The sequence below is a fragment of the Myxocyprinus asiaticus genome, chromosome 35 (genome assembly GCF_019703515.2).
Source record: "Myxocyprinus asiaticus isolate MX2 ecotype Aquarium Trade chromosome 35, UBuf_Myxa_2, whole genome shotgun sequence".
Taxonomy (NCBI): domain Eukaryota; kingdom Metazoa; phylum Chordata; class Actinopteri; order Cypriniformes; family Catostomidae; genus Myxocyprinus; species Myxocyprinus asiaticus.
In genome coordinates, this window is record NC_059378.1 from 37,984,713 (window position 1) to 38,010,029 (window position 25,317).

The 25,317-nt window shown below is 36.2% G+C and overlaps 1 protein-coding gene across 2 annotated transcripts; it reads right to left on the reverse strand.

Moving 5' to 3' along the window:
* Nucleotides 1–4,377: 4,377 nt before the first annotated feature.
* Nucleotides 4,378–23,815, reverse strand: LOC127426605 (zinc finger protein 362-like). Of its 2 annotated transcripts, none has more exons than XM_051673527.1 (9): nt 23,708–23,815; nt 18,113–18,176; nt 17,457–17,703; nt 17,227–17,352; nt 13,055–13,382; nt 12,162–12,386; nt 11,935–12,013; nt 9,910–10,068; nt 4,378–7,541 (listed from the first exon to the last, which is right to left on the reverse strand). In XM_051673527.1, exons 2-9 carry the CDS (start codon nt 18,173–18,175, stop codon nt 7,425–7,427), a joined length of 1,344 nt encoding a protein of 447 aa, XP_051529487.1. In that variant the 5' UTR covers nt 18,176; nt 23,708–23,815; the 3' UTR covers nt 4,378–7,424. The 2 variants fall into 2 exon arrangements, with proteins under 2 accessions (XP_051529487.1, XP_051529489.1); XM_051673529.1 differs by lacking the exon at nt 23,708–23,815 and adding an exon at nt 22,981–23,318.
* Between the last annotated feature and the right edge of the window lie 1,502 nt (nt 23,816–25,317).

Consider the following 25,317-nt stretch of genomic DNA (forward strand, 5'->3'; position numbering starts at 1 on the left):
GCTCTGGAAAAAGACGGTGTGGTTGTTTCAAGGAGCACAATATGACAATACTTGAACAAAAATGAGCTGCATGGTCGAGTTGCCAGAAAGAAGCCTTTACTGCGCCAATGCCACAAAAAAGCCTGGTTACAATATGCCCGACAACACCTCGACACGCCTCACAGCTTCTGGCAAACTGTAATTTGGAGTGACGAGACCAAAATAGAGCTTTATGGTCACAACCATAAGCGCTATGTTTGGAGAGGGGTCAACAAGTATTGTGCTCCTTGAAACAACCACACAATATATTGTTTATTTCCATATTATTGAAAACAAGTCTATCGTTGGCTTACAGTCCACAGTAATCCATTTTGCAATTGAATTTGTCAGTCTGTCCAAGATGGATTTATTATTAGGGTTTTTCTAAGGACGCGTCAGTGAACATGCTTTTTTTGTGTATCACTTTGGTGTCATTGCATCATAAACAGCATTTTTTAGGTCACAGTCTCAAGTTAAACATAGTTTGAGACTTAGAAAAACACGTCTCTAGATCCTTGCATTCGGAATTGCGCTCCGTCCAGATGTGTTTGAATGCAAGTACACTTTCTCATCTTGTGCTGTCGCTAGTGTCAAGCAAGCTTGAGTTTAGTTTGTTCTCTGTACAGCTGAGCATTGCCTCAACAGCTGGAGTTTCGCTTTCTGCCCCCTGCTGAAAACAGGTGGTACTTCAAGCTTTAATTGCTCTAATGGTAGGAAAATTCCTTATTAGGGTCCAAGAATATGATTAATTGCATTAATCTTTTTAATGCTTTATTTTTTAATATAATTACTCGCATTGAATTAACACGTTTAATCAACAGCCTTAAGGCAGAAATGTGAAGCTTATAATTTTAAAAGCACTTACATCAATTCTTCTGTTAAACTTGTGTATTATTTGAGCTGTAAAGTTTTTAAATTATCGTTTTCACTGTAGTTATAGGGTTTTACCATTTACGTCGTTGAGTTGTCTTCATAAAATTTGATATAATTTTACACAGAAAAGGTTATCACACTAAAATCACGTGTTGTGGCTATACCTTTGAAACAGTATTTTATCATTTATGGATTGGCCCCATTCACTTCCATTGCAAGTGCCTTACTGAAACCCAGATTTTTGCTTTTTTTTTAAAAGGAGGAACAAGTTTAAATCATTTTTTTGTGGTAATCAACATTATGGCACCAGTGCTGTCGATTTAGCTTAATTTGTACCGAACCCGGAAAATTCCTTTAAAGGACATTCAAACAATGCTGCCCAATGAACTTAATTAAATTCTACATAGTAGAACAGCGTTCCATTAATGTTATGTTAAGAACATTTGTTCCTAACTTTTATACAACCTTTGCATAACGTTAGCTAAAGTTTTTGGAGTATTTCCTGTTAGGTGGGAATTAGCAATCACAAAGTTCAGTAATGTTGTAGTACTGTACTGTAGTTAGTAGAAATTATTTTTGTTTCCTGTTTAAGCAGCTCCAAGAAGATATTAAAGACCTGGAGAACAGACTGACAAGTAATCAACAGGAGACCAAATCTCTCAAGACAGAACTTCAGCTTGCCCTCGTTAGTGTGGACGCTGAGAGGAGGTCCAGAATTCCCAAACTGCAACATTAAAGATGAATTTAATGAGCCTTGAGCCTAAAGGTCAATAATGGAACTGCAGGTGTCTGACGAATTAATAAATGTAAAATGCCAGTTTGTGAGATTGTGATTGAAATCGCAATGTTAAATTCAGTTAAATGAAACAATTATGTATATATATTTTTTTTTTACTTTGATCTTTGTAATGATGAAAAATTACAGTATATATTTTAATTATTTGTGATAATGCAGAATTCATTATATTTTTTGGAAGAATAATGTAATAAACCCAATAATTAAGTAAATAATTTAGATAAAAGGGCTTAAGCTAAGCAAAAAGGTTTGGAAGCCTTATATCTTGACTATTGGCTCTATTTTATCTTCAGTAAATAAAATAACAAGCTGAGCCGAGCCAAAAGGGTGTACCTGAGGGAAATAGAGTGGTGCGATGAAAAACTAAAGGACTTGGAGAAAGAGATTTTTATTCTGAAGAAACAGGAAGAGAAGGTAACTTTGCAGACTGCATAATGCAACAATTGAATGATAATATTGAAAAGTAGTTATTTGACTTAAATGATGATATCTGTATCTTAGCAGACGTCAGACATGAGGGAGATAATTGCATCTGAAAATGAGATGCTGCTTCAGAAGACGAGAAATCTTTTTTCTCAGCTGCACGATTTAGAAGAGGCATGGAAAAATGCTTTAGATACAACTTCCTATATGCAAATGAGGTACCGTTGTGAGCTATGATAAACACTCATATATACATTATATCTGGCTACAGTGGGCCCAAAAAGTATTTGGACACTTAGAGGGATAGTTCACACAAAAGGGAAAATTCTCTCATCATTTACTCACCCTCATGCTTTGTCTTTCTTCTGCAGAACACAAATTAAGATTTTTAGAAGAATACTAAAGCTCTGTAGGTCCTCACAATGCAAATGAATGATGACCAGAACTTTGAAGCTAAAAAAAGCACATAAAGGCAGCATAAAAGTAATCCATATGACTCCAGTGGTTTAATCCATGTCTTCAGAAGAGATATGATAGGTGTGGGTGAGAAACAGATCAGTATTTAAGTCCTTTTTTACTGTAAATCTCCACTTTCACTTTTGCGTTTGGCGATTCACATTCTTCGTGCATATCGCCACCTACTGGACAGGGAGGAGAATTTAATATTGATCTGTTTCTTGATCGGCTTCTTATGTAAATAATTTTTGGGCTCACGTTACTGTATGTTTAAACTGCACTGAATGCTTTATTTCCCCAGGATACATTTGTTTGAAGAAGAAAATACTCACCTACAACAAACAACAGCACAAATGTCCGAGCACATTGAATGCCTGGTAATACTGGCCGAGACGAAATGTCATGTAAGTACTTTTCTTCAACAAGTACAATAAAGACTATTTTGAGATTGTATAGAAGCCGTTTGATTCTCATTTTAGTTTATTTGCTGTAGTGTGTTGATTTGCAATCTGTAGTGGTTGTTATTCTGATGGTTTAGGTAGTGTACGAACAATCAGACCTGTGTTCATATTTTACTACAGGAAGTCACTGCTGAGAGCCGTGTCACATAGGGAGAAGACCAATCTACCCTGCACACATAAACATCTTCAGATTTCTTTTCATTGTAAATGACTTCTACAATTATTTTTGTACATTTTGTAAGTTCCTAAATCTGTTAATATTTTTAAATAAACATACAAATATTCTCAGTCTGTTTTTATTGTATCCAACAAAAACCTTCCCTTTTTCTCATTTGAGTCTTGTAAGATAGATCATTTGAGATCCTTTGTAAAGAGATTGACTTTTGGGTTTTACAAACCAAGTATATTAAGTTTTGAAGCAATTATTTCCTTTTTTATTTTTAAAAAGTATTGAACTACCCCACGGTACCCTCAATTGAAACGGAGGTTATTGGAGGTTATTGGAGGCTTACCTGAGAGTCTTTTTCAACATTGACATTAGATGTAGACCGACAGTTGCTTTTTGGAACGATCGGTTATCGGCATGTCGATAGTTGCCGATAGTTTTTTCATCATTTCAAAATAAGAGTCCCCAGTATTTTTTGGGCTTGTTTATACTTAAAAGTCTCGCATTATGCATCAAATCTTAATTTTTCTGGTTATTATTTAGATTTTGGTTGAACAAAAAACTGCTTCTTAGATTTTATTCATTTTAGACTCTTTATCATTACCGCCATAGTAAATAAAGAAGAATTTTTTTGACATTCTATAAATCTATTTTAAAAACTATCGGGCAATTTATTGGTTATCGGCCTTTGCCACCACCTTAGTTATCCGTATCGGCAAAATCCACTACTGGTCGACCTCTAATTGACATCTTGTTTGCTTGTTTTTAAGAACTGCTAGCCTTTTTCACTGTCTGCTTTTAAATAAAAATAATAATTAAGCCTTCATTAATTTAAAATGGCAAGTCTGAATGACAGGAGTTTGTTAAAACTGATAATCACCAAAAGAATACTTACATCAGGAATTCTAAACACTGCGAGTTGTCCAAAAACTGTCCGATAACAATTTATATACAATTTTCAGTATATTTCAAAGTTGAATGAGTGTTACAAAAATGTTCAATTGTGTTATAAAAATTGTAATACGATTTTGAAAAAGAGTAGTGATTAAATAAAGTATCGTTATGTGTATTCATTTAAAGTGCACAAACAAAAACCAACATGTTCATTTTGCTATATACACTGTTAAACAAATTGTAATGAGTTGTAATCACTTATCATGTAGCATTGAGCACACACACCAGTATAGACATTTCTTATTTATTTATTTGCTTACTTCTACAAAGTCTAAAAGTTTCTCTCCACATCTTGACTTTGCATGTAGCAGCCAAGGCAAACCTTTTTGAGTACCACAATTTAACAATTAAAAAGGTATATTTTATAATAACTAGACATGAAGTCATTTTATATAAACTGGTTAACACTTAAGTACTGTATAGTTTATTTACAGCATGTTCATGCTAGGAAATAAAATTACATAAAAGTACTGAGTACACAAGTAAACACCAATATGGTATAAAATATATAAAATGTGATGGTAAACAACTAGTGATAAAATGGTTAAGGCTTAAAATATGTCAAATTAACATTGTTAGTCATTAATATTTAAACAAGATAATAAGTATAAACATGTATAATAAGCCAAGGAGGTATTCTAGACATCAGTACAGCAACACAAATCTCATAGGCAACTCTACATTGTAATCCAGCATTTTGTCCAATCTTGTTTACAGCGTGGGTGATTTCCACGAAACCTGTCCAGAAAATGGCCTGGTCCTTTTTTACTTCGAAATCAAAAGAAACAAATAAGAAATGATACTTTGCAATATTGAAAATAAGCCTTTTTCAAGGACATTAAGATGTTTTGTATTGTGACTTTATTTTCACTACTGCTATGCACATTTTACCCCCCGATTCTCATTACTGCAATGAGAAAAAACAGTGTATTATTTAAATTGTAAGGTATTTATCATAGTAGAACTTCCTTGGCACTGTCTTTTTCGCTTCTTTTAATAAAAAAAAAAAAAATCATTGTGCAACACCATTTTTTTTTTTTTTTTTTATACTGTAAAACAGTTCAAAAATTTCACGGTAATGAGAACTGGGGGGTAAAATATTCTTAAGTGTCCTGAAAATAATGTCACAATGCAATTTTTTTTAAAAGGGTTAGTTCACCCAAAAATGAAAATTCTCTCATTATTTACTCACCCTCATGCCATCCTAGATGTGTATGACTTTTTATCTTCTGCAGAACACAATTTAAGATTCTAAGAATATTTTAGCTCTGTAAATCCATACAATGCAAGTGAATGGTGACCAGAAATTTGAAGGTCCAAAAAGCACAAAGGCAGCATAAAAGTAATCCATAAGACTCCAGTGGTTTAATCCATATTTTATGATAGGTGTGGGTGAGAAACAGATCAATATTTAAGTCCTTTTATTTTTACTATAAATCTCCACTTTCACTTTCACTTTCTTCTTTTGTTTTTGGTGATTTGTATTCTTTGTGCATATCGCCACCTACTGGGCAGGGAGGACAATTTAAGTAAAAAATAAAGGTTTGAAATGTTGATCTGTTTCTCACCCATGCGATAGGAGTGGGTGAGAAACAGCTAAACATTTCAGTCCTTTTTTACAAATCACCGAAAACAAAAGAAGAATGTGAAATTGGAGATTTATAATAAAAAAGGCCTTAAATATTGTTCTGTTACTCACCCACACCTATCATATCACTTTTAAAAACATTGATTAAACCACTGGAGTCATATGGATTACTTTTATGCTGCCTTTATGTGCCTTTTGGTGCTTAAAAGTTCTGGTCACCATTCACTTGCATTGTATGGACCTACAGAGCTGAGATATTCTTGTAAAAAACTTTTTTTTGTGTGTGCTGAGCAGAAGAAAGTAAGTCATACACATGATGGGATGGCATGAGGTTCAGTAAATGTTGAGAGAAGTTTCATTTGTGGGTGAACTAACCCTTTAATCCCTTTCTTTTTTAGGACCATTTATTTATACTTTTTTAAAAAAAAAAAAAAATTTTTATGACAATTAAGTACATTTCCCCTTAAATTGTAATGCAAAAAAAAATAAAAATAAAAATAAAAAAAATAATAATAAAATAAAATAAAATAACATTTTATATATATATATATATATATTTTTTTTTTTTACAGCAATGAAAACCATCCTATCTGGACACAATGATTATTTTTAATTAATTAATTAATTAATTAAAATCAGCATAAACAAAAATCTGTACAACAAATACTACAATGATGTATACATACCAACACAGTGTAATTGAAATACAATGTAAAAATCTCAATGGTCCTAAAAATAGGTTTAATTTTCTTTATGCACAATATAATTTCTGATTTTTTCTTTTGATTATGTGGTAAAACATGACCCGTAACATATTTAATAACAGTTTGTGTGAGATTCACCCATCTAGCATGTCAAATGCATATTCACATTGAAAACATCTCTATGCAGAGGGTTCGAGTTTTACTCAAAGGGACTAAATGTAAATTCAGAATTCTGTATTTATCCATTATGTTCATTGCAGGGAAACATCAGAATCTGATGCCCTTTTCTTATTATATTTTTGGCACCAGACCACAATATTTGTAAAGCACTAAGTAATTAGTCACGCAAAATCTTGCTAAATGTGTTGATTTGTCAATGTCCTCTGCATATTTTATAACAGTCCTATTTAAAATGTAACTTTAATGCTAAATCTATTTTATTTTTATTTCATTAAATGTTTTAACATTAATGAAAACATTATGATTGACTTTATCAAACCCAAGTCCATCGGTCTCCAAAGCAACTCTGAGTTGCCAAAAGGAGGAGATTTTTCCCAGACAGCACAGAAAAATATTAGAGGAGGTACAGGACTTGTTTCAGTCTCAGAACATACAACATATGCTTCATGATTTTACAAGTCCCAAAAGTTTAGCTGCCAAGAGCAATGCCTTTATTGTCATAACAGACCACAAATGTTTAAAGCCAAAACCGTGCGGCCTAAAAGTGCTGCGTAACCATCTTTGGATTCCCGATTATTTCCTCTTATCTCAACAATAAGTTCAAGAAGAGGAACGTGTAATAGAACCTTCCTAAAAATCAACACTGCTGCTTTATTGAGCCTCTATTCACACAGTCTAATACCTTATGGAATGTACTCAAAAGTAAAACTAACAAATAAACACTGAAAATGTCAAACCACTGAGAACAGGTGATTTTGCTTGCTTATGCCAACATTGGGAAGGACTGACCGCAGGATCAGAGTGCTCAGATGAGGGAAATACGGATGGGGATGTTGGATGATTCGGTCCTTTGTGGTGAGTGTTGACTCACCAGATGTTCTACCACGGAGTGTTTAGGCATGTGTTTCATTAGGTAGGTCTCCTGTAAAGGGATACGCACAGAAAAATATTATTAGAAACATTTCAATCATCTCAAAAATGAGCTACGGTTAGGACAGTCTCTTTTCACCACGGCATAAAGTCTGTTCCACAATGCAGCTTATTCTGGAGAAGAAACGCCTACTTAGAAAGTCTGATTGACATGTAAAGCGACCAGCCCAGGTTTTTTTGTTTTTGTGCGGTTTAAGGGCGGGTTTACCTGAAATTGATTAGAAAACGGGTTATTCCAAGTCAAATCAACCAAATTTCAGACATTTTCCCAGCTGAAATTTTAGATTTTGTTACTACTTTTTCTGAAAAAAAAAAAAAAAACATAAAAAATGATGATGAAAGCCAAAATAAAATACCATGGATCAATATTTACAGAGTAATCCATTATTTTATAGAGGGGGGTCAAAATGCCAATTTTCACCTATGATTCTGGAGCAAAAAAAAAATTACCTTAGAAAGGTGGCAGTGCCATTATTTTATTTTTACACATACATAGGTAGGTCAATTACTAAAATCTGTTGACTTTAAAACCATTTGTTGCATTATATGCAATGGTGTGAGTCCAAAAATGGGGGGAAAAAACACTTTTTTGTGTTGTTTTTCCAAAGTTGGAGTGCCTGTGATTCCAGAAGTGTTAAAGATATCGTAATATCCTTTTACGTTCTAGTTCAGAACAAACTTTCATTTTTGTATCTTCATTTTTAAGGCTCTATATATGGTTATGTCCCAAAGATATGGGGCTCTCAAAGAGGCTCTATTTGTAAGTTGTTCAATTTCACACCAAATATGGGTCAAATGGTCTGAAGTTACTTTTTCTTGTTCAACAAAAGAAAGGTCTACAGGAAAATAATGTTAAAACTAGAAAATGGCATTCATTATCATTTATTTTTTTTCTTTCACCAGTAAAAAATGAATTAAAAAAATATCAAAAACAAAATTTTGAGCCGAGACCTTCTGGTTGAGTTGACATGGACTGACCCAATAGAGCACAACAGTCTGGTTCTGGAAGTAAAAATCCCATTCATTTCTTCCATAGACTAATTGATTTTCAACGCTAACTTATAAACCTTTAAAGACAGACCTACCATGAGCTCCGAGGTTGTTCATCGATGGTGTATGCTTCCGTTGAATCCATCCATCTGTGTTATTTCAACTTCATTGTTTAAATATTGTCTTTAATAGCAGAATTCCTGTTGAACAACTACATTACCCATAGTCCAACAGACAAAGCTTCACCAATCAGAGAACCGCGGCCAACAAAGCCAGCGAAATAAGTCCGGAAGCGACCGTCCACTCCCATGACGCACTGTGAATGACGCAAAGGAGTCGGTTTCCCTTCACTCTCAAACTACTTATATATTTGTGCATATCGGAATATTTAGCTAAAAACAAACTATATTGTTTCTATACTTATAATCAACAACCTAAAATAAATAAGTTTTATATTTGATTACGTCATTCGCAAAGCTTCATGGGATTGTAGTCCGTGTATTTTCAAATACTTATTTGCCTTAAAACAGTGTCGGTTGCGATTAACCTCGGAGCTGGTATGTTTGGTTAATGCTTTACAACTCTTTAATGGAGAATTTTATGAAAAGTCTATGAAAGAAATAAATGGGAAAAATACTTCGGGAACTCAGACGATTGATAAAGAGGGCGGTATAATAAAAAAATACACATAGAAAAAAATTATTTAAATAATGGTTCAGCAGAAATAAAAAACCTGTCAAATGTTCGCAAATCCAGAGATGAGTTGTTCTTCAATAGCGATCATTTTAATTGTAACCCTAAACGCCAAAACATACTCTACGCAAGTACATGAACGCAGACGCTTCCAGCTACGCAAGCTTGATTTCGTTCTTTGTTGTGTTCCTGTGTGTCAAAATGTGTCAGACTGCAATTCATAACACAACGCAAGTACATGTTGCATTCTCGTCAATTAGTGTGAATTGTTTTTTTATGGTGAGGTTTTTTCCCCAACTCAACTAATGTCATGGCGGAGCAACAGTTTGAAGAGAATATTGCTGAGCAAGTGAGTCAATGTATTTATAGCAACTTACCTGAATAATAACTCATCAAGTTTAATGGGAAAGACTTTTGAAGGTAACTCTATTACCCCCCTTGATTACTGAAGTTTGCTACCACCACAGTAATGCTTGCATTAAGTATGTTTCTGGCCCAACTTTAACCCTACTGTATTCAAATTTCCCTGTTATAGGGTTCCATGTGTGTTGAATACATGTAACATGTAACATGTAAAATCAACCCAACATTAGCAACCCAATTTCCCATTCCTGGGGTCATGAGTCCACAGACTTTGAATATCATTCAATTTAAGTGAAAAATCTGAGTGTACTTACTGAGGTGTAGGCTCTACCACACATGCTGCAGCAATAGGCCTTGGCGTTTTTGATTGCGTGAGCAGACAAGTGGATTTGGAGGGAGGCGGAGTCAGAGTAAGCACGGTAACAGTTGGAGCACTTGTAAGGCTTATCTTTATTGTGTGACCTCTGGTGAGACTGTGGTAAAGGAAATACAGAGCTCTTGTTATGCATCAGTGTACATTCAAAGACAGACTCGCAGCAGGGACTGATTAACTACTTTATAACATATCTAAAATGTAATTCTTGTCGGAAGATGAGGCAGCTACGCAGGAATGTGGCCTGGTGAGGCCTTGCTATGATAAAAACGTTTCAATCTGACATCCGGCTAGATGCACTATGATCTTCTATAAGGAAACAAGTGCATGGGTCAATGATATGTTATTATCTGGATCTATTAAGTTATTTGAAAATATATTAAGAGTGCAATTCACACAACACAATACCTGAATACACCTCTACTATGATAAACATGCTTTTACTCTCTGAGTTTAAACCCTCCTTGGTCTTGGTCAAAGTCCCTACTTTGTCTTTTAAGGCTCAAATTGACCCTTTTTTATGTTCAAAATCAAAAGCTTGTAATAAAGGCTCTGTTTGCTCTCTCTCTCTACTATTGGTCTTAAATCGTTCATCTAAGTGCCAGCTAACACTTTTTTTATTTTCTCTATCACAATATACAGATCTGAAAGGCAGGGGACGCCCCAACACAGCTTAAAAAAATCTTGTTAAAAAAATCTTCAAAAGCTTGTAATAAAGGCTCTGTTTGCTCGATCTCCCTACTCCCTGCATTTTTTTTCTGAAAGCTGAAAGACAAGTAAAAATAGACTCATTTTGTAGAACACAACCTAAGGTAAGAGCTGATACAGAGTTTGTGGCTATTTGGGGCTTACAGAAGCAATGATCGGAGCAGACATGAGATTTTCACTTTTCACTTTCAAATTCTTTTGATGATTATCTGAACAAAATAATTCAATACCTAATAACTTTAATTTGTATTTATTCTCCTTTTTTTAAAAGGTGTTTATTTTATTTGAACAAGTTGAACATTTAATAAATATATATTGAACACTTTTAAACAAATGAATATATAAAAAAATCTGCCTTTCATCTGTATATTGTGATAGAAGGTGATAGAGACTTTTTTTAATCCTAGAGTTTGCTGCCATCTAGTGGAATGATCTAAGACTAAAGGTAGGGAGATTGAACAAACAGAGCCTTTATTACAAGCTTTTGAAATTTAACATAAAAAAGGACAACGTAGGGACTTTTTTGTTTGTAGCTTTGTGTATAAATAAAAAAAAAAAAATTACATTGCCAGGTTCAGATCATCTCTGTGGAGGATGTCAAGAAGTTGATGTACATCAGTGTTAAAATTTCAAAAGGGCCATAAGACCAAGGAAGGGTTAAAGTCATTTAGATATTTTTACAAATGTCAAAATTGTCAAAAATTGGTGTAACTGTCGGGAGACAGTAAAACAAAAGATAAAATCTTTGAAAAAAGAAATGTAGGCACAAATAGTTTGGAATAATCTTTTATAATTAGCAATGGTATATATATATATATATATATATATATATATATATATATATATACATATACATATATACATATATATATATATATACACACATACACACACACACACACACTATTAATATTTGAAAAACTTTTATCTTTTATAATATTTGAAAAACTTTTGTCCACCAATCAAAGTCAGGTGGTAAAACCGACATGCTAGTAGCCCATGCTGGTAGCCATTTTGAAAAAAAAAGGACCCCTTTCTGAACATGGCTAATTAAATATCACGTTTTAGGGCACATTTTATTCATGTCAAATTTATATAAATTTATGAAACGGAAATGGACACAAAGACTACATTTCTAAGAACTTGAAACAGTTTTAAACTTTTTTCCTCTCAATTTTATCATATGGTACAACCTTTATTGTCAATGACAATGAATGCGAAACTCCTACAAACAAAAGGTCTTTTTTTGAGGTCTTACTTGCAAATTTGAGAGTTGCGTGAAGGCCTTTTCACAGCCTGGCTGAAGACATTTATATGGCCGATCACCTGTATGGATTCTGTAAAGTAGGAAAAAAGAATAAAAAGAATACTAAATGATCTGAAAACAAAAAGTTAATTTGGTAACCTCCATTACCGTCGCAAGTAACTGTAGAGGAGAGCTTACATCAAGGGCCTGCACCTTGAAAACTCAAATTCGAGAACTACCTAGTGTGCTGCTGTAAGTGGGAAAGCTGGCGGAAGGATTTCTCGCAGTAGGAGCAGTGATACGGCTTCACCCCCAGGTGAATGCGCAGGTGCTGGGACAGGTACGACGCATTGGCGAAGGACTTGGTACAGTGAGGACACTTATGTGGCTTTGCTTCCGTGTGAGACTTGGAATGGATCTGCATGTCCGACTTTGAGAAGAATGTCAATGGACACACTTTACACCTGTAAGACGAAATGCAATTTATGGTAAATTACTGTTAATATCACACAAACCGCTTCAAATGGTTCCTCACAAAGATATTGTATGGCTTCAGAAAATTTAGAATGTAGCGCATTACACAAATTGACTTAGTTTATAGCACTTTATTGTGTTTTTTTGTTGTTTTTGGAGCTTTACAGCCCCAGGAAAAGAGCATCTAGGGACAATCTGCTATACTTCTCCTTTTGTATTCTACAGAAAAAATAATAATAATATGGGTTTGGAATGACATGAGGGTGATTAAAAGTTCAAATAATTTTTATTTTTGGGTGAACATTCCAAGTTACGAATTTATTTCTGCGAAAAATTGGAATATTGCACAGACAATTTGTGAATAAAGCAAAGATATTGATGACTTTTTATGAGCCGTATCTATCTTCCTATAGGCCTATATATTCTATAGGAATTCCCATAGGATAAATGCTCTATCGTAGTTTATGTGTTATGTCTTCCTATCAAACACCTCAAACAAGTGTATAAATTTTTTTAAGCACATTTTAGAGATCTTATTTGCATCTTGGTGTTCCCATCCAATCTTTTTTATGCGATGTCCAAAAATTAGCATAAAAATACACAAATTGAAACCCAGCTCATTATGAAATGCACCCGTAATCATTTTCTGAGCATCTACCTGTAGGTTTTGCCCTCTTTGCCAGTGATGCTAACAGTTGATTGGTCAGTTCCAGAGGCCAGAATTGGGTAGGGAACAACTAAGAGAGGACCAGAGGGGTTTTCAGCTTTAATCTTTTTACGACCTCGTCCTATGCTTTTCGGAGGTGGACCCAGAAGTCCTGCCAATCCTCCGCTGTTTTTGAAAGCCTCCATCCCGTGCCCGCCGGACAATCCTGAGATGAGGTTTGGGGAAGGAGCACCACTCTGGCGGGTCTGACTGCTGGTGGTTGGTGTTGTGGACTCTGATGTGTTGTGGTTGGCAGTTCGTGATGACGTCAGTGACAGTCCTGAAATTTAATGTTGTAGATATATATTAAATAGTCGCAAGAATGGCAAGCTTGGAGATCATACTGGAATATTGGATACTATTGTAACACTGTTGAAATAACTGTGAAAAAGAGACAAATCTTTTGCATATCTAGATACATTGGAGTTGTACAACACAATGTCAAAGGCACATCATGACATTCTGAGAAAAAAGTTTGAAATGTATCAAAACAATCTGCAATACTTTTTTCTGTTCTAAGCTCAAATATGTTATCTGTTTTGCCTGAGTTCACCATTTTGACAGTGAAAGCAAATTTGTGCCCTACATTCACATTTATTTTCTCCAGAGACGAATTGATGAAATGAAAATAATTTTAACGATTACTTATAAACCTTTAAATACAGACCTACTGAGCGCTCTGAGGTTGTTAATCGATGGTATATGCTTCTGTTTATGCCATCAGTTTGAGTTAATTCAAATTTAAAAAACAATTGTGTTTACTAGCACAATTTCTGGCAAACAACTACACTACCCATTATCCTGAAGCGAAATGCTTCACCAATCAGAGAATCGTGCCAAACAAAGTGCGCCAAAAGAGCTTTGCAGCAAACACCCACTTCCATGCTGCACTGTGAATGACGGCATCGAGTCAGTCTCCTTACACTCTCAAACTACTTTTATATCTGCAAATATCTGAATATTTTGCAATAAAACATTTTTTTTTATACACCTATGAGCCAAAACATTATGACCACTCACAGGTGAAGTGAAGAACGTTGATCATTTCCTAACAAGGCCACATGGTCAAGGTCTGGGTAGATTAGATGGTAAGGGAACAATCAAATCTTGCAGTCATTGCGTTTAATGCAGGAGAAATGGGCAGGAGTAAAGACCCAAGCGACTTTGACAAGGGCCAAATTGTTATGGTCAGATGACTGGGTCAGAGCATCTCTGATACGGCAAGGCTTGTGGGGTGGGTTTCTCCCGGTCAGCAGTGGTGAGTACCAACCGACAGTGGTCCGAGGAGGGACAAACTGGTGACAGGGTGTTGGGCGCCCAAGGCTATCCTGTCTGGTCCGAACCGACAGAAGGTCTACTGTGGCACAAGTCACAGAAAATTGTAAAGATGGTTATGGGAGGAATGTGTCACAACACTCAGTGCATCGCACCCTGCTATGGGGCTGAGTAGACGCAGGCCGGTCAGAGTGCCCATGATGACCCCTGTCCACCAACGAAAGCATCTACAATGGGCAAGTGAGCGTCAGAACTGGACCTTGGAGCAGTGGAACAAGGTTGCCTGGTCCGATGAGTCCCGTTTTCTTTTACATCATGTGGATGGCCGTGAACGTGTGCACCATTTACCTGAGGAAGTGATGGCACCAAGATGCTCTGTGGGAAGACGACAAGCAGGTGGAAGGAGTGTGATGCTCTGGGCAATGTTCTGCTGGGAAACCCTGGGTCTGGCCATTCATGTGGACGTCAGTTTGACACGTGCCACCTACCTAAACAATGTTGCAGACCAGGTACACCCCTTCATGGCAATGGTATTCCCTAATGGCAGTGGCCTCTTTCAGCAGGATAAGCAGGATTCAGCAGTGTGCCACACTGCACACATTGTTCGGGAATGGTTTGAGGAACATGATGAAGAGTTCAAGGTGTTGCCCTGGCCTCCAAATTCCCCAGATCTCAATCCAATTGAGCATCTGTGGGATGTGCTGGACCAACAAGTCCGATCCACAGTGGCTCCACCTTGCATTATCCTGCTGAAAGAGGCCACTGCCATTACAAAACAAATCAAATCAAATCACTTTATTGTCACTCAACCATATACACAAGTGCAACAGTGGGTGAAAGTCTTGGGTGCAGTTCCAAGCAACACAGCAGTCACGACAGTGATGAGACATGTACCAATCTACAATAAACACCTAATTTACACATAACACAATATACAACATACAAATAATAACTAATAAAATGTCGGATTGATAGTCAGGAGCCAGTGTGTTTTTAAGAGAAACTATAAAGTATGAGTCCAGTGTGAGACTAATAAAGTGCAGTGCTTAAGTATATTGATCATGAGAGATCAAGAGTTCAAAAGTCTGATCGCTTGGGGGAAGAAGCTGTCATGAAGTCGGCTGGTGCTACGATACTACGATACCGTCTGCCTGATGGTAGCAGTAAGAGCAGCCCATGGCTCGGGTGGCTGGATTCTCTGATGATTCTCCATGCTTTTCTCACACAATGCCTGGTGTAGATGTCCTGGAGGGAGGAAAGCTCACCTCACCGATGATGTGTCTGGCAGTTCGCACCACCCTTTGCAGGGCTTTGCGGTTGAGGGCATTGCTGTTTTCATACCAGGTAGTGATGGAGCCAGTCAGGATGCTCTCTACAGTGCTGGTGTAGAACAGTGTGAGGACACGGAGGTTCATTCCAAACTTTCTCAGCCGTCTCAGAAAGAAGAGTCACTGGTGAGCCTTCTTCACAACGGCCTCTGTGTGGACGAACCATGTGAGTTCTTCAGTGATGTGAACACTGAGGAACTTGAAGCTGCTGACTCTCTCCACTGGTGCTCTTGATGGAGATGGGGCTGTGTTCTTTGTCTTTTCTCCTGAAGTCCACCACAAGCTTGCTGACGTTGAGGGAGAGGTTGTGCTTCTGGCACCAGCGTGTTAAGAGTGTGCACATCCTCTCTGTAGGCTGTTTTATCATCGGTAGTGATCAGGCCTATCACCGTCGTATCATCAGCAAACTTGATGATGCCGTTGGCGCTGTGTGTTGCTGTGTGTAGAGGGAGTACAGGAGTGGGCTGAGAACACAGCCCTGAGGGGCTCCAGTGTTGAGGGTCAGTGATGAGATGTTACTACCCATCCTGACCACCTGACATCTGCCTGACAGGAAGTCTAGGATCCAGCTGCACAGCGAGCTGTTAAAGCTAAGAGCCCAGAGTTTCACGTCAAGCATGGAGGGCACTATGGTGCTGAAAGCTGAGCTGTAGTCCACAAACAGCATTCTCGTACATGTGTTCCTTTTTTCCAAGAGGGAAGGTCAAAGAGCAGTGTGTAGTGTAAATCCAATGGCATCATCAGTGAAGCAGTTGCTTCTGTAAGCAAACTGTAGTGGGTCCAGGGAGCACAGAGCAGATTTGGTCTCTTATAAGCTTCTCAAAGCACTTACTGATAATGGGAGTTAGGGCAACAGGACGCCAGTCATTTAGGCAAGCTATCTTTGACTGTTTCGGTATAGGCACAATGGTGGACGTCTTGAAGCATGTGGGAACCAAAGACAGGAAGAGGGAGAGATTGAAAATGTCCGTAAAAACACCTGCTAGTTGATTCGTGCATGCTCTGAGAGCACGGCCCGGAATGCCGTCTGGACCCGCAGCTTTGCGAATCTTCACCCGTTTGAGAGATCGGGTTACATCTGCTACAGAGACAGTAAGTGAACTAACCTCTGCTGTGTCGGGCGCGGGAGTTCTCTCCGTTGAGGCAATGTTGTTTTCCTCAAAACTATTAACTTACAGGGCTTGAAGGATTTGCTGCTAATGTCTTGGTGCAAGATACCACAGGACATCTTTAGGGTTCTTGTAGAGTCCATGCCTCGGCGGGTCTGTGCTGTTTTGGTGGCATGTAGACCAACAGCATATTAGGCAGGTGGTCATAATGTTTAGGCTCTTCAGTGTGTGCTTAAAATCAACAACTTTATATCAATAGTTTTACATTATTTCATCGTTTTTATTTCAGTTACATTATTCGCAATGCTTCATGGGATTGAAGTTTATTGAAATAGTGTGTGGGGGGGGGCACTGTCGCTCTCTGTTCTCCAGTGTTCACAGTGCACATTAATTTAATACACCTGTAACTTACCTGACAGATGATTCGCTCTGGATGGCTGGTCTATGATTTGGCGCAAATGCCAGTCTTCCCATAATCCCCTTGCTTTAATGGCCGCCTTATCGTCCAGATTCAAGTTCATGTCGCCAAGAATACGACCTGCCCAGATTGTATGTACAAATAGCATTATGTATGCAGCATGTAATGTGTCTCAGTTGGAGCCTGAGGATATTTTTACCCTACATATCCAATGGGGAATATACCTGCTACCGTGCTTGAGGCGGATCGGGCATGTAGGGCAATGTCTGGCTGTGAGGTGCTGTGAGCATGGAGCCCTGGCATCTGTTGGAGCTTGGGCGCTGATATATTGTGTTGCCCGCCTTCTGTGGGCGTGGGCGGCACCAGCAGGGGCTGCTGGGAAGGGACAGAAGTGGGCGGCAGGTGTGGAGGTCTGATTTTCTCCGCCATCAGCTGCTCTTTGATCTTGTTGATCAGTACGAGATTATCCAACTGGGAAGAATAGGAAACCATTCAAAGCAAACAATTGTATAATTGTAACAATTTTATCCAGTTGTTGTTTTAATTTTATCGCAAAATGGAGCGCTACTTTGTACTCTGACGCAACGTAAACTCTAGTATGTAAGCACTATTATCTGTTACTTAGGACAAGTTTTAAACAATAATGACGCTAAGGGCTGGTTTCTAAGACAAAGTAATGTGTGGTAGATAACATTGTCACAAATGCTGTCAATTGAGCCTAATTTGTATTAAAACCGAAACACTTCTTTAAGCCTAATCATGAACTATAGTAAATTATTGATGATGTTTCAAAGCAAATTCTTTTAAGTTAAAAGACCTGTATTAAATATATTCGAGCATTTTAATCTGATCCATTGATTGTGTGTAGGTTTGTCCTTACCTGACCAGGAATAGAGGGTGGAGGAGGCCAAAAGTATGGATTATTAAATCGAGGTTCTGCCATACTGAAACACAAACAGTCATGCTTGATTAACCACATTAACCACATTTTACTTAAAATTCACTCACTGTTGACAGAATCTTCCAGCGTTTGGTTAATCTTTGGATGACATTCTACAAAACGCATTCACTCGGCTTGAATATTTCATTGAATTTTGTTCTTTTTTATTTCAGACACCACCAAGAAAGGTAAACAAGCCAGACAAATGGAATTTTGTATTTTGGAGGACAATGATGCAGCAGAATGCTATCAAAGACAAATTTGTAGGTCACAGTGCTTGGCTAGGGCAGAGACAGTCACAGTCAGATCTATGGTAATAGCCTTTTAAATCACAGTATGGCTGCGGGGCAGTTCACAAAAAAGTAAACTTTCTCACTAAAGGCTCTCGACTCATATTTGAATGAATGAGAGTAAGACAGCAGAAATAAATGAGAAAACTACACAGCAAGGGATATGTCTAATACTAACATTATTTACTGTTTAGCAACGCAGATTTAAGGTCCAACTAGATGTCTGTTGTTTATCAAACTGCAGTATATTGCTTAAAGTCAACATGAAATGACATTCGCAAACCATTTTACTTCTGTAATATGACATATTTCCAAGTGAAAAATAAGTTTCTCTGGGCAAAACAATGGGTAAAACTCAATTACATCAATCAGAAACTGATGACTTTGTATGATGGGTGGTTGGAAATTAGCAACTGGAAAGTAAGAGGGCTTGGGAATGTCAGCCAAAAAAAGATTGTTTTAAAACCGAAGCTTCTGATTTCATGTACCAAATTTATGTAAAACATATGGAATCACTGATGTTCATCACAAATTTTACTGATGTTATATTTAACCTTGTGTGAACCCGTGTCCACATGCATGGATGTTGAATGTTGGCTTTGCTATACGCAATGCATAATTCAAATTAATTTAAACCGGCTGAATACTGTTCACAAGATTCTAGACTGTAATTTAAGGGTTAAACTTCTGCCGCACGGAGTCACGTGACACAACACAATGGAGTAGATTTCCTTGAAGTGCTTCCACGAATGCAGAGCCAACAAAAGTGCCTCTGGTAAGAAACCTCTTTAGGTTTTTTCACTGAAACCTGTTTGGTTGTAAAGAGTAGCGTCTCTAGTTTTGTTTGATATGCCGCTTCGTTTAAATGCCGTCGCACTGATAAACATGATGTCCACATACGTGGAAATTGGTACATTATTCCATCAAAAGTTATTTTGAATAAATTTGAACATTAACACATCTGTGGGTAATTTCGCTTCATTTTAATACACATTTTGCTATATTTTATTTTTTTATATAAATTTCATTAACATTAGTAAATGCATTCCTATATTTACTGTGTATTTTCACATTGAGAATATACGGGTTCATCCAAAAGCTGGAAAATGTTGCTTTCAGAGGCTTTATATGGTGTTGGAATGAAAATAAGGTGCATTTAGAACTGTTCTGAGACCAGTGCGGACAGACAGCACACTGGAGGTTAAGTCATTCACTAAATAGGAAGTAAGGGTGCATCCTATTGCTCTCTATGCAGCTAAGTGCATTCAATCCAAACTTCCTATTTAAAGTTCGGTTTCAGGCTGCAGATGATGTTTGGACCCGTTTGGCAGACATGGAATAATGGTAATCAGTACATAGATTCAGAATTTATGATGTATACTTTTATTTTTACATGGTTGGCAGTGATTGGATGATGCTGGACATTACTTAGAATCAGAGTTACTTATTCAGCTTTACAGAAAATGTAATGTCTGCAACGTAACCAACACTCTTGGAAGCATAATAAACAACTTGACTTTCTATAGCTTGGTATTATTTAAAATTTCACAACGTAGTCCCGCTGCACACATATGTGGACATCAATTTCTATTTGCTCTAGAATTTTAATTTTATTTGCTTGTTTATTAGGTGCTATTAGTTACAAATAGAAAAAAGGAAATGGAAAAGGCACACAGCAGTCACGCTCGTGTCTCAAGAGGTAATAGTTTTATTAATTGCATACTGTGCCTTTAAATGCAAGCTGTAAACTCACATTGTTTGTTGACATGCAGTTTACACACCCACAGCTGATAACTCAGTAATGCCAGATTCAACAATGCGGCCATTGGGAAAATCAAACAAGCCACTTCGTAACGCAAGACACTTTGCATGTCAGAAACACAAAAATACATTATTCAATTAAATCTGCTTTGCTGTGATGTTTCGCAAAAAGAGTCAGGTGATTCTTGAGTAAGTATCTTTCTAAATTATGTTGGTCTTATTTCAAAATGTGTAATCAGAAAGCATGTTATATTGTTGTAACTGATTTGAAGACAGTTCGTTACAAAGTCACAACAAAGTCTTATGGGTTTGGAACGACACAAGTGTGAATAAATGATTACATTATTTCTTTTTTTTTGGGGGTGCACTATCCCTTTCAAATATATTAAATGTAGATTCATATGGAAAAGTACAAACACTACTCTTAAAATTTGAGCAGGAAGTGTAACTTCAGCATCATTGAGGAAATATTCTGCAGGGTCCGGGCTCATATATTTGGATGTACCGCTTTTATTATTTTTGGCTCCAGTAAATGAATTTCTCTGCAAGGCCCCTTAGTCAAACACTCTCAAGACCCAAGGAGCACTGCCAAAACATTCACAGCGCAGTGTCACAGACATAATGTATGAAAATGATATGTCTAAAATAATCACGCTGTGCGGAAAGATTTCAAAACGTTCAGAGTTCTCAACGGGGAAAAATATCAAGCAGATAAAAAATGAACTTGATTGCTCATGTTTTTTGTTTTGTTTTTTAAACAACGAACTCAAGTAATTCTTTCCCTCTATACCATGGTAAAGACTACCTTATTCATATACCGTTTTATATACTTGGTCTTCTAAGGCAGTGGTTCTCAACCTTATTGACTCCAAGGCCCCCCATTGTCGGAGAAAAAATTCGATGGCCCCCCCATGTAGGCGATTAGATATTTATATTATAATATATATATATTATAAGATATTTCCTTAAAACTTGTGATTCCAGAATTTTCTAGAACTGTATATTCTTCATAAAAAGCAAGCTGTTGAAGGGAGTTATTACATTTTTAGCATTTTCAGTAAGTTGAATTATAATAATTATATAACAATTATAATATCCTATCATATTTTAAATAATATTAAGAGAACATGAGGCCCACCTGGAAGTGTGCTGAGGAACCACTGTTCTAAGGTACTGCAAAGAATACCACATTACTACTATTTTTACATGTCCAAAAAATATGGTATTGCCATGATAGTACCAAAAAAATAACATTAATACCATGGTTGTTTTTTAGCCTGCAGGGTTGTATGAAAATTGCTTTAAAACATCATTCAGATTTTGTATTCATTTTCAAATGTAACATAACTCAAATCAACAAAGTATATCAAATTATTATGTGAGATTTAAAATAATCTTAGTCATTTCATCTCAATAACTAATATTTATTTGCCATCTTCTTGGTAAATAGACACGTTTAAGGTAGGGGAGTGCGGGGCACAAACTAACGCGGGGCTAGTTGTAACACACATGGTTTAAATGTTTCCACACACGCTGGTAAGACAAAACTTCACGTTTACTTGTTGCCATATCAACACTGTGTAGATTTAAAAAAAAATTGCTTTGGAAGATATCGCCAAAAGTTCATTTTAAAGTAGCAAAAGTAAAAATTCACATGAAAGTAAATTTTCATCTCTGTTTTGACTGTTTATTTAAAATGAGGCAAACTCGGTATCATTTTAATCTCCAATCTTTTAGCTAGCATCTCACATAGTCTTTTAATTCTCAGATGGCCAGCAGAAGTGACCAGCCAGGTTTAAATCCCAGTTGCGCCGACGGGGCACGTTGAAACACTGCGTTACGATGTGCCCCAATTCCAAAAAAACTATATGCAATTCCACGCAGTCAGATAGGTCATTTACATAATTCCCCTTAATGCGTGTGTGTGCGGGAGCGTGTGTGTGTGTGTTTGTTTTGTCATCAATCCATGCATTATTTCGGTCAATGCTGTGGCTTTGTTGTGTATTTATTGTCAAGTGTCAAAATGATTGCTATATTATATTTGACAAAGTTAATAAATGGCATTTTATTGACATGAAAATGTCGTTTATCTTCTAGGCTTTTTAATTAGATCAGAGACAGTTGTTAGAGGGGGATTTTAAGCTGTTATATGGTGTGTATATAGACCACTTGTGTGTAATAGATGTGTGAAATTAATGTGAAAAAGAAAAATACATCAAACCCCAAGTACATTTACACAAACTTAAGAAAACCAAAAAGTGTTAGTTTGTGCCCCGCTCTCCCCTACAACTTAAGTGAACAACTACACAACAAGTGTTACTTTCATTTGACATTGGTACAAATGGTTGCACTCACTACAATGTAAAGATTTATTTTAGGATACAATCTGTCCTTATGATGGAGCAAAAGGAAACTGCCTACATTTTACATGGCATCATTTAGCTGAACTAGTTATAAACTAGATATAAACAAGATATAAACCGGTAATAATATAAAAAGGCATTAGGTTTGCGCAATATCATATCCGATTATGTTTATGCAAGCTTTCATTTGTATTTTATGATCATTGTCATTAATGCATTTTTGTTTTCTTCACGTTTAAATGACATGGAAGCGAGCTCTATCTAACAGGATGACAAAACCATTTTATTCGCAAATAAAATGATCGAAAATGTTAAAACATCGTGTGCGTATTAAATATTTTCGCGACGGCTGACATGTTCCACAGTCTTTGATATAAACTGAGATAAAACTTACTTTTAACTTTTCTTTTATTCTATCGGCATCCTTGAAATCACTCCTAATTAAAAAGACGTCGTCTTTGATCGAAATAAAAAGAAGGCGAACATTCATGGCTTATGAAAGTCCAGTTCCCTGGCGTCTGCCTCTCCCACATTCTCAGACAGTTTTATTAAAAATTTCAGACAAAAGGAAAACAAAAATGGCAGCCTGTCTTATTTTTATAAGGACAGGGCGCCATATTCTGCAGATCCCAACATTTTAGCGAAAAAATAAATAAAAATGAAGCAGTTCATTTCCGATCAAAGACGCGACGTGTAAAATGCTGCATTATTTGCATTAAGTGAGCGAATGATTGTTTACTTAGATCTGCAGGTTTGAATAGCCCGGCTGGAGGAGGGGAAAAAAAGACAGGAGAAAAAAAAAAAAGAGAAAAAAAAAAAAAAAAAGCGAGACTTCCTACAACAACCATGCTGTGCAACATTGCGACGCGAACAATTCACGCAGATGGAAACAGACGCGCATCCTTCGTGCGAAAATGTAACATTTGTATTATGACGCAATAATGCAAACGCGTGCAGATGCAACATTGTCGCGACATCAGTGCGCTTTTGATTTTTTGTTCTTTTATTTGAACTTTTTGCCTACCCGAATGACTGTGACAACTGCTGCTCTTAATGCAAAGGATGCAAATGTCAAAAAATTCTGTGCGATAGTACATATGAAAATAGAGTGGCATACATACCTTGCGCACCTCGACGGTGGATTTATAAGATTTATTGAAAGGTTAAGATGTTCTTTCGGCTTTGCCTTCACAGAGAGTTCAGACCTTCCGGGTCGCCTGCCGTTCACTTCTGGGTGCTGCAGGCAGAATGTTAGAATAGCGAAACCATATATGATCTGCCTCTGAAACATAAAGCATAGCTTGTGCAATGACATTAGAAATCGGAAGGATATTTTTAAAAACATTTTATGTTCATGTTGTGTGCCCTAAAAAAGCAAAGATGTGATTTCTCCAATGTGGCTTTCAAAAGATTAGACATTTAAATGTGAATACACTCACAGACAGAAATAAAGAACATTTATTACACATTTTCTTATAAGAAGCCTGTTAATAATTGGGCAGGTGACACACCATTCTTTTTCTCCCTGTACCAATACAGAAATAATTGCATTCCATCTTTTCTTATACAGCTCTGTATTTTGAAATGTAAACAATGGTTGGATTTAGGTTGCAATAGAATAAAATAGAATTGTATATTTCCACATGGGCTGGTGGAAATTGTTGTAGGTACAGCTGTGCAACATACACGAGACAGTGTGCAAAAAATGCAAATGGGTAAATGTGTGAACATACCATAATATTTGCAATGCATGTATTAAACAATACAATATACAAAACAAAAACTGCAATACACAATAGAAAGTTTATATTATTAAAGGACTATTCCGGGTTCAATAGATGTTATGTTCAATTGACAGCATTGTGGCATAAGAAATGTATTTGTACTTGCCCCTCCTTTTCTTAAAAAAAAAAAAAAAAAAAAAAAAAGCAAAAATCTGGGTTGAAGTACAATGATTAACATGATATAAGTAACATGATTTAAGTGTTATAAATCGTTTATTAACCTTTTCTGTGTAAAGTTATATCAAATTTTACAACTTCGTAGCCATGATGACGTGACGCCATAACCCTGTAATTCTGCAAATACTACGATTTAAACACTTTACAGCTCAAAAATTATACAAGTTTTAACAGAATAATTATTTTAAAAAGATTTTATAAAATTATAAGCTTCTAATTCCTACCTTTAAACCCTCCAAAAATTGGCTCCATTTACTTCCATTGTAAGTGCCTCTCTGTAACCTTGATTTTTGCTTTTTTTAAACAAAAGGAGGGGCGAGTCCACATATACATATATATATATATATATATATATATATATATATATATATATATATAAAAATTTTTGTGGTAATCAAAATTATGCCACAAATGCTGTCAATTGAGCTTAACTTGAATTGAACCCGGAGTATTCCTTTAATAATAGGAATAGTTCTAGTAAAATTTTATAAACACTATTGTTTTGTGTCTAATTGTTCAAGAAGTCTTTTACATAAAAATATAATTATAAAATATCCGAAATTTTTTTTAATTTTGCCTATTTTTAAGATTTACGCATTTCAATTTCATAAAAAACATTTTATCAAATTTAATGATGTAATATTCAACAAAATTTAATGAATAAAACTTCAAATATTTTGTACTATTTTATTAAATATTACTCAATTTAATTTGGAATTTTGTTATTAATGTCACGTTTGTGTGTTTTGGTTCATGTTTTTCATGTCTTT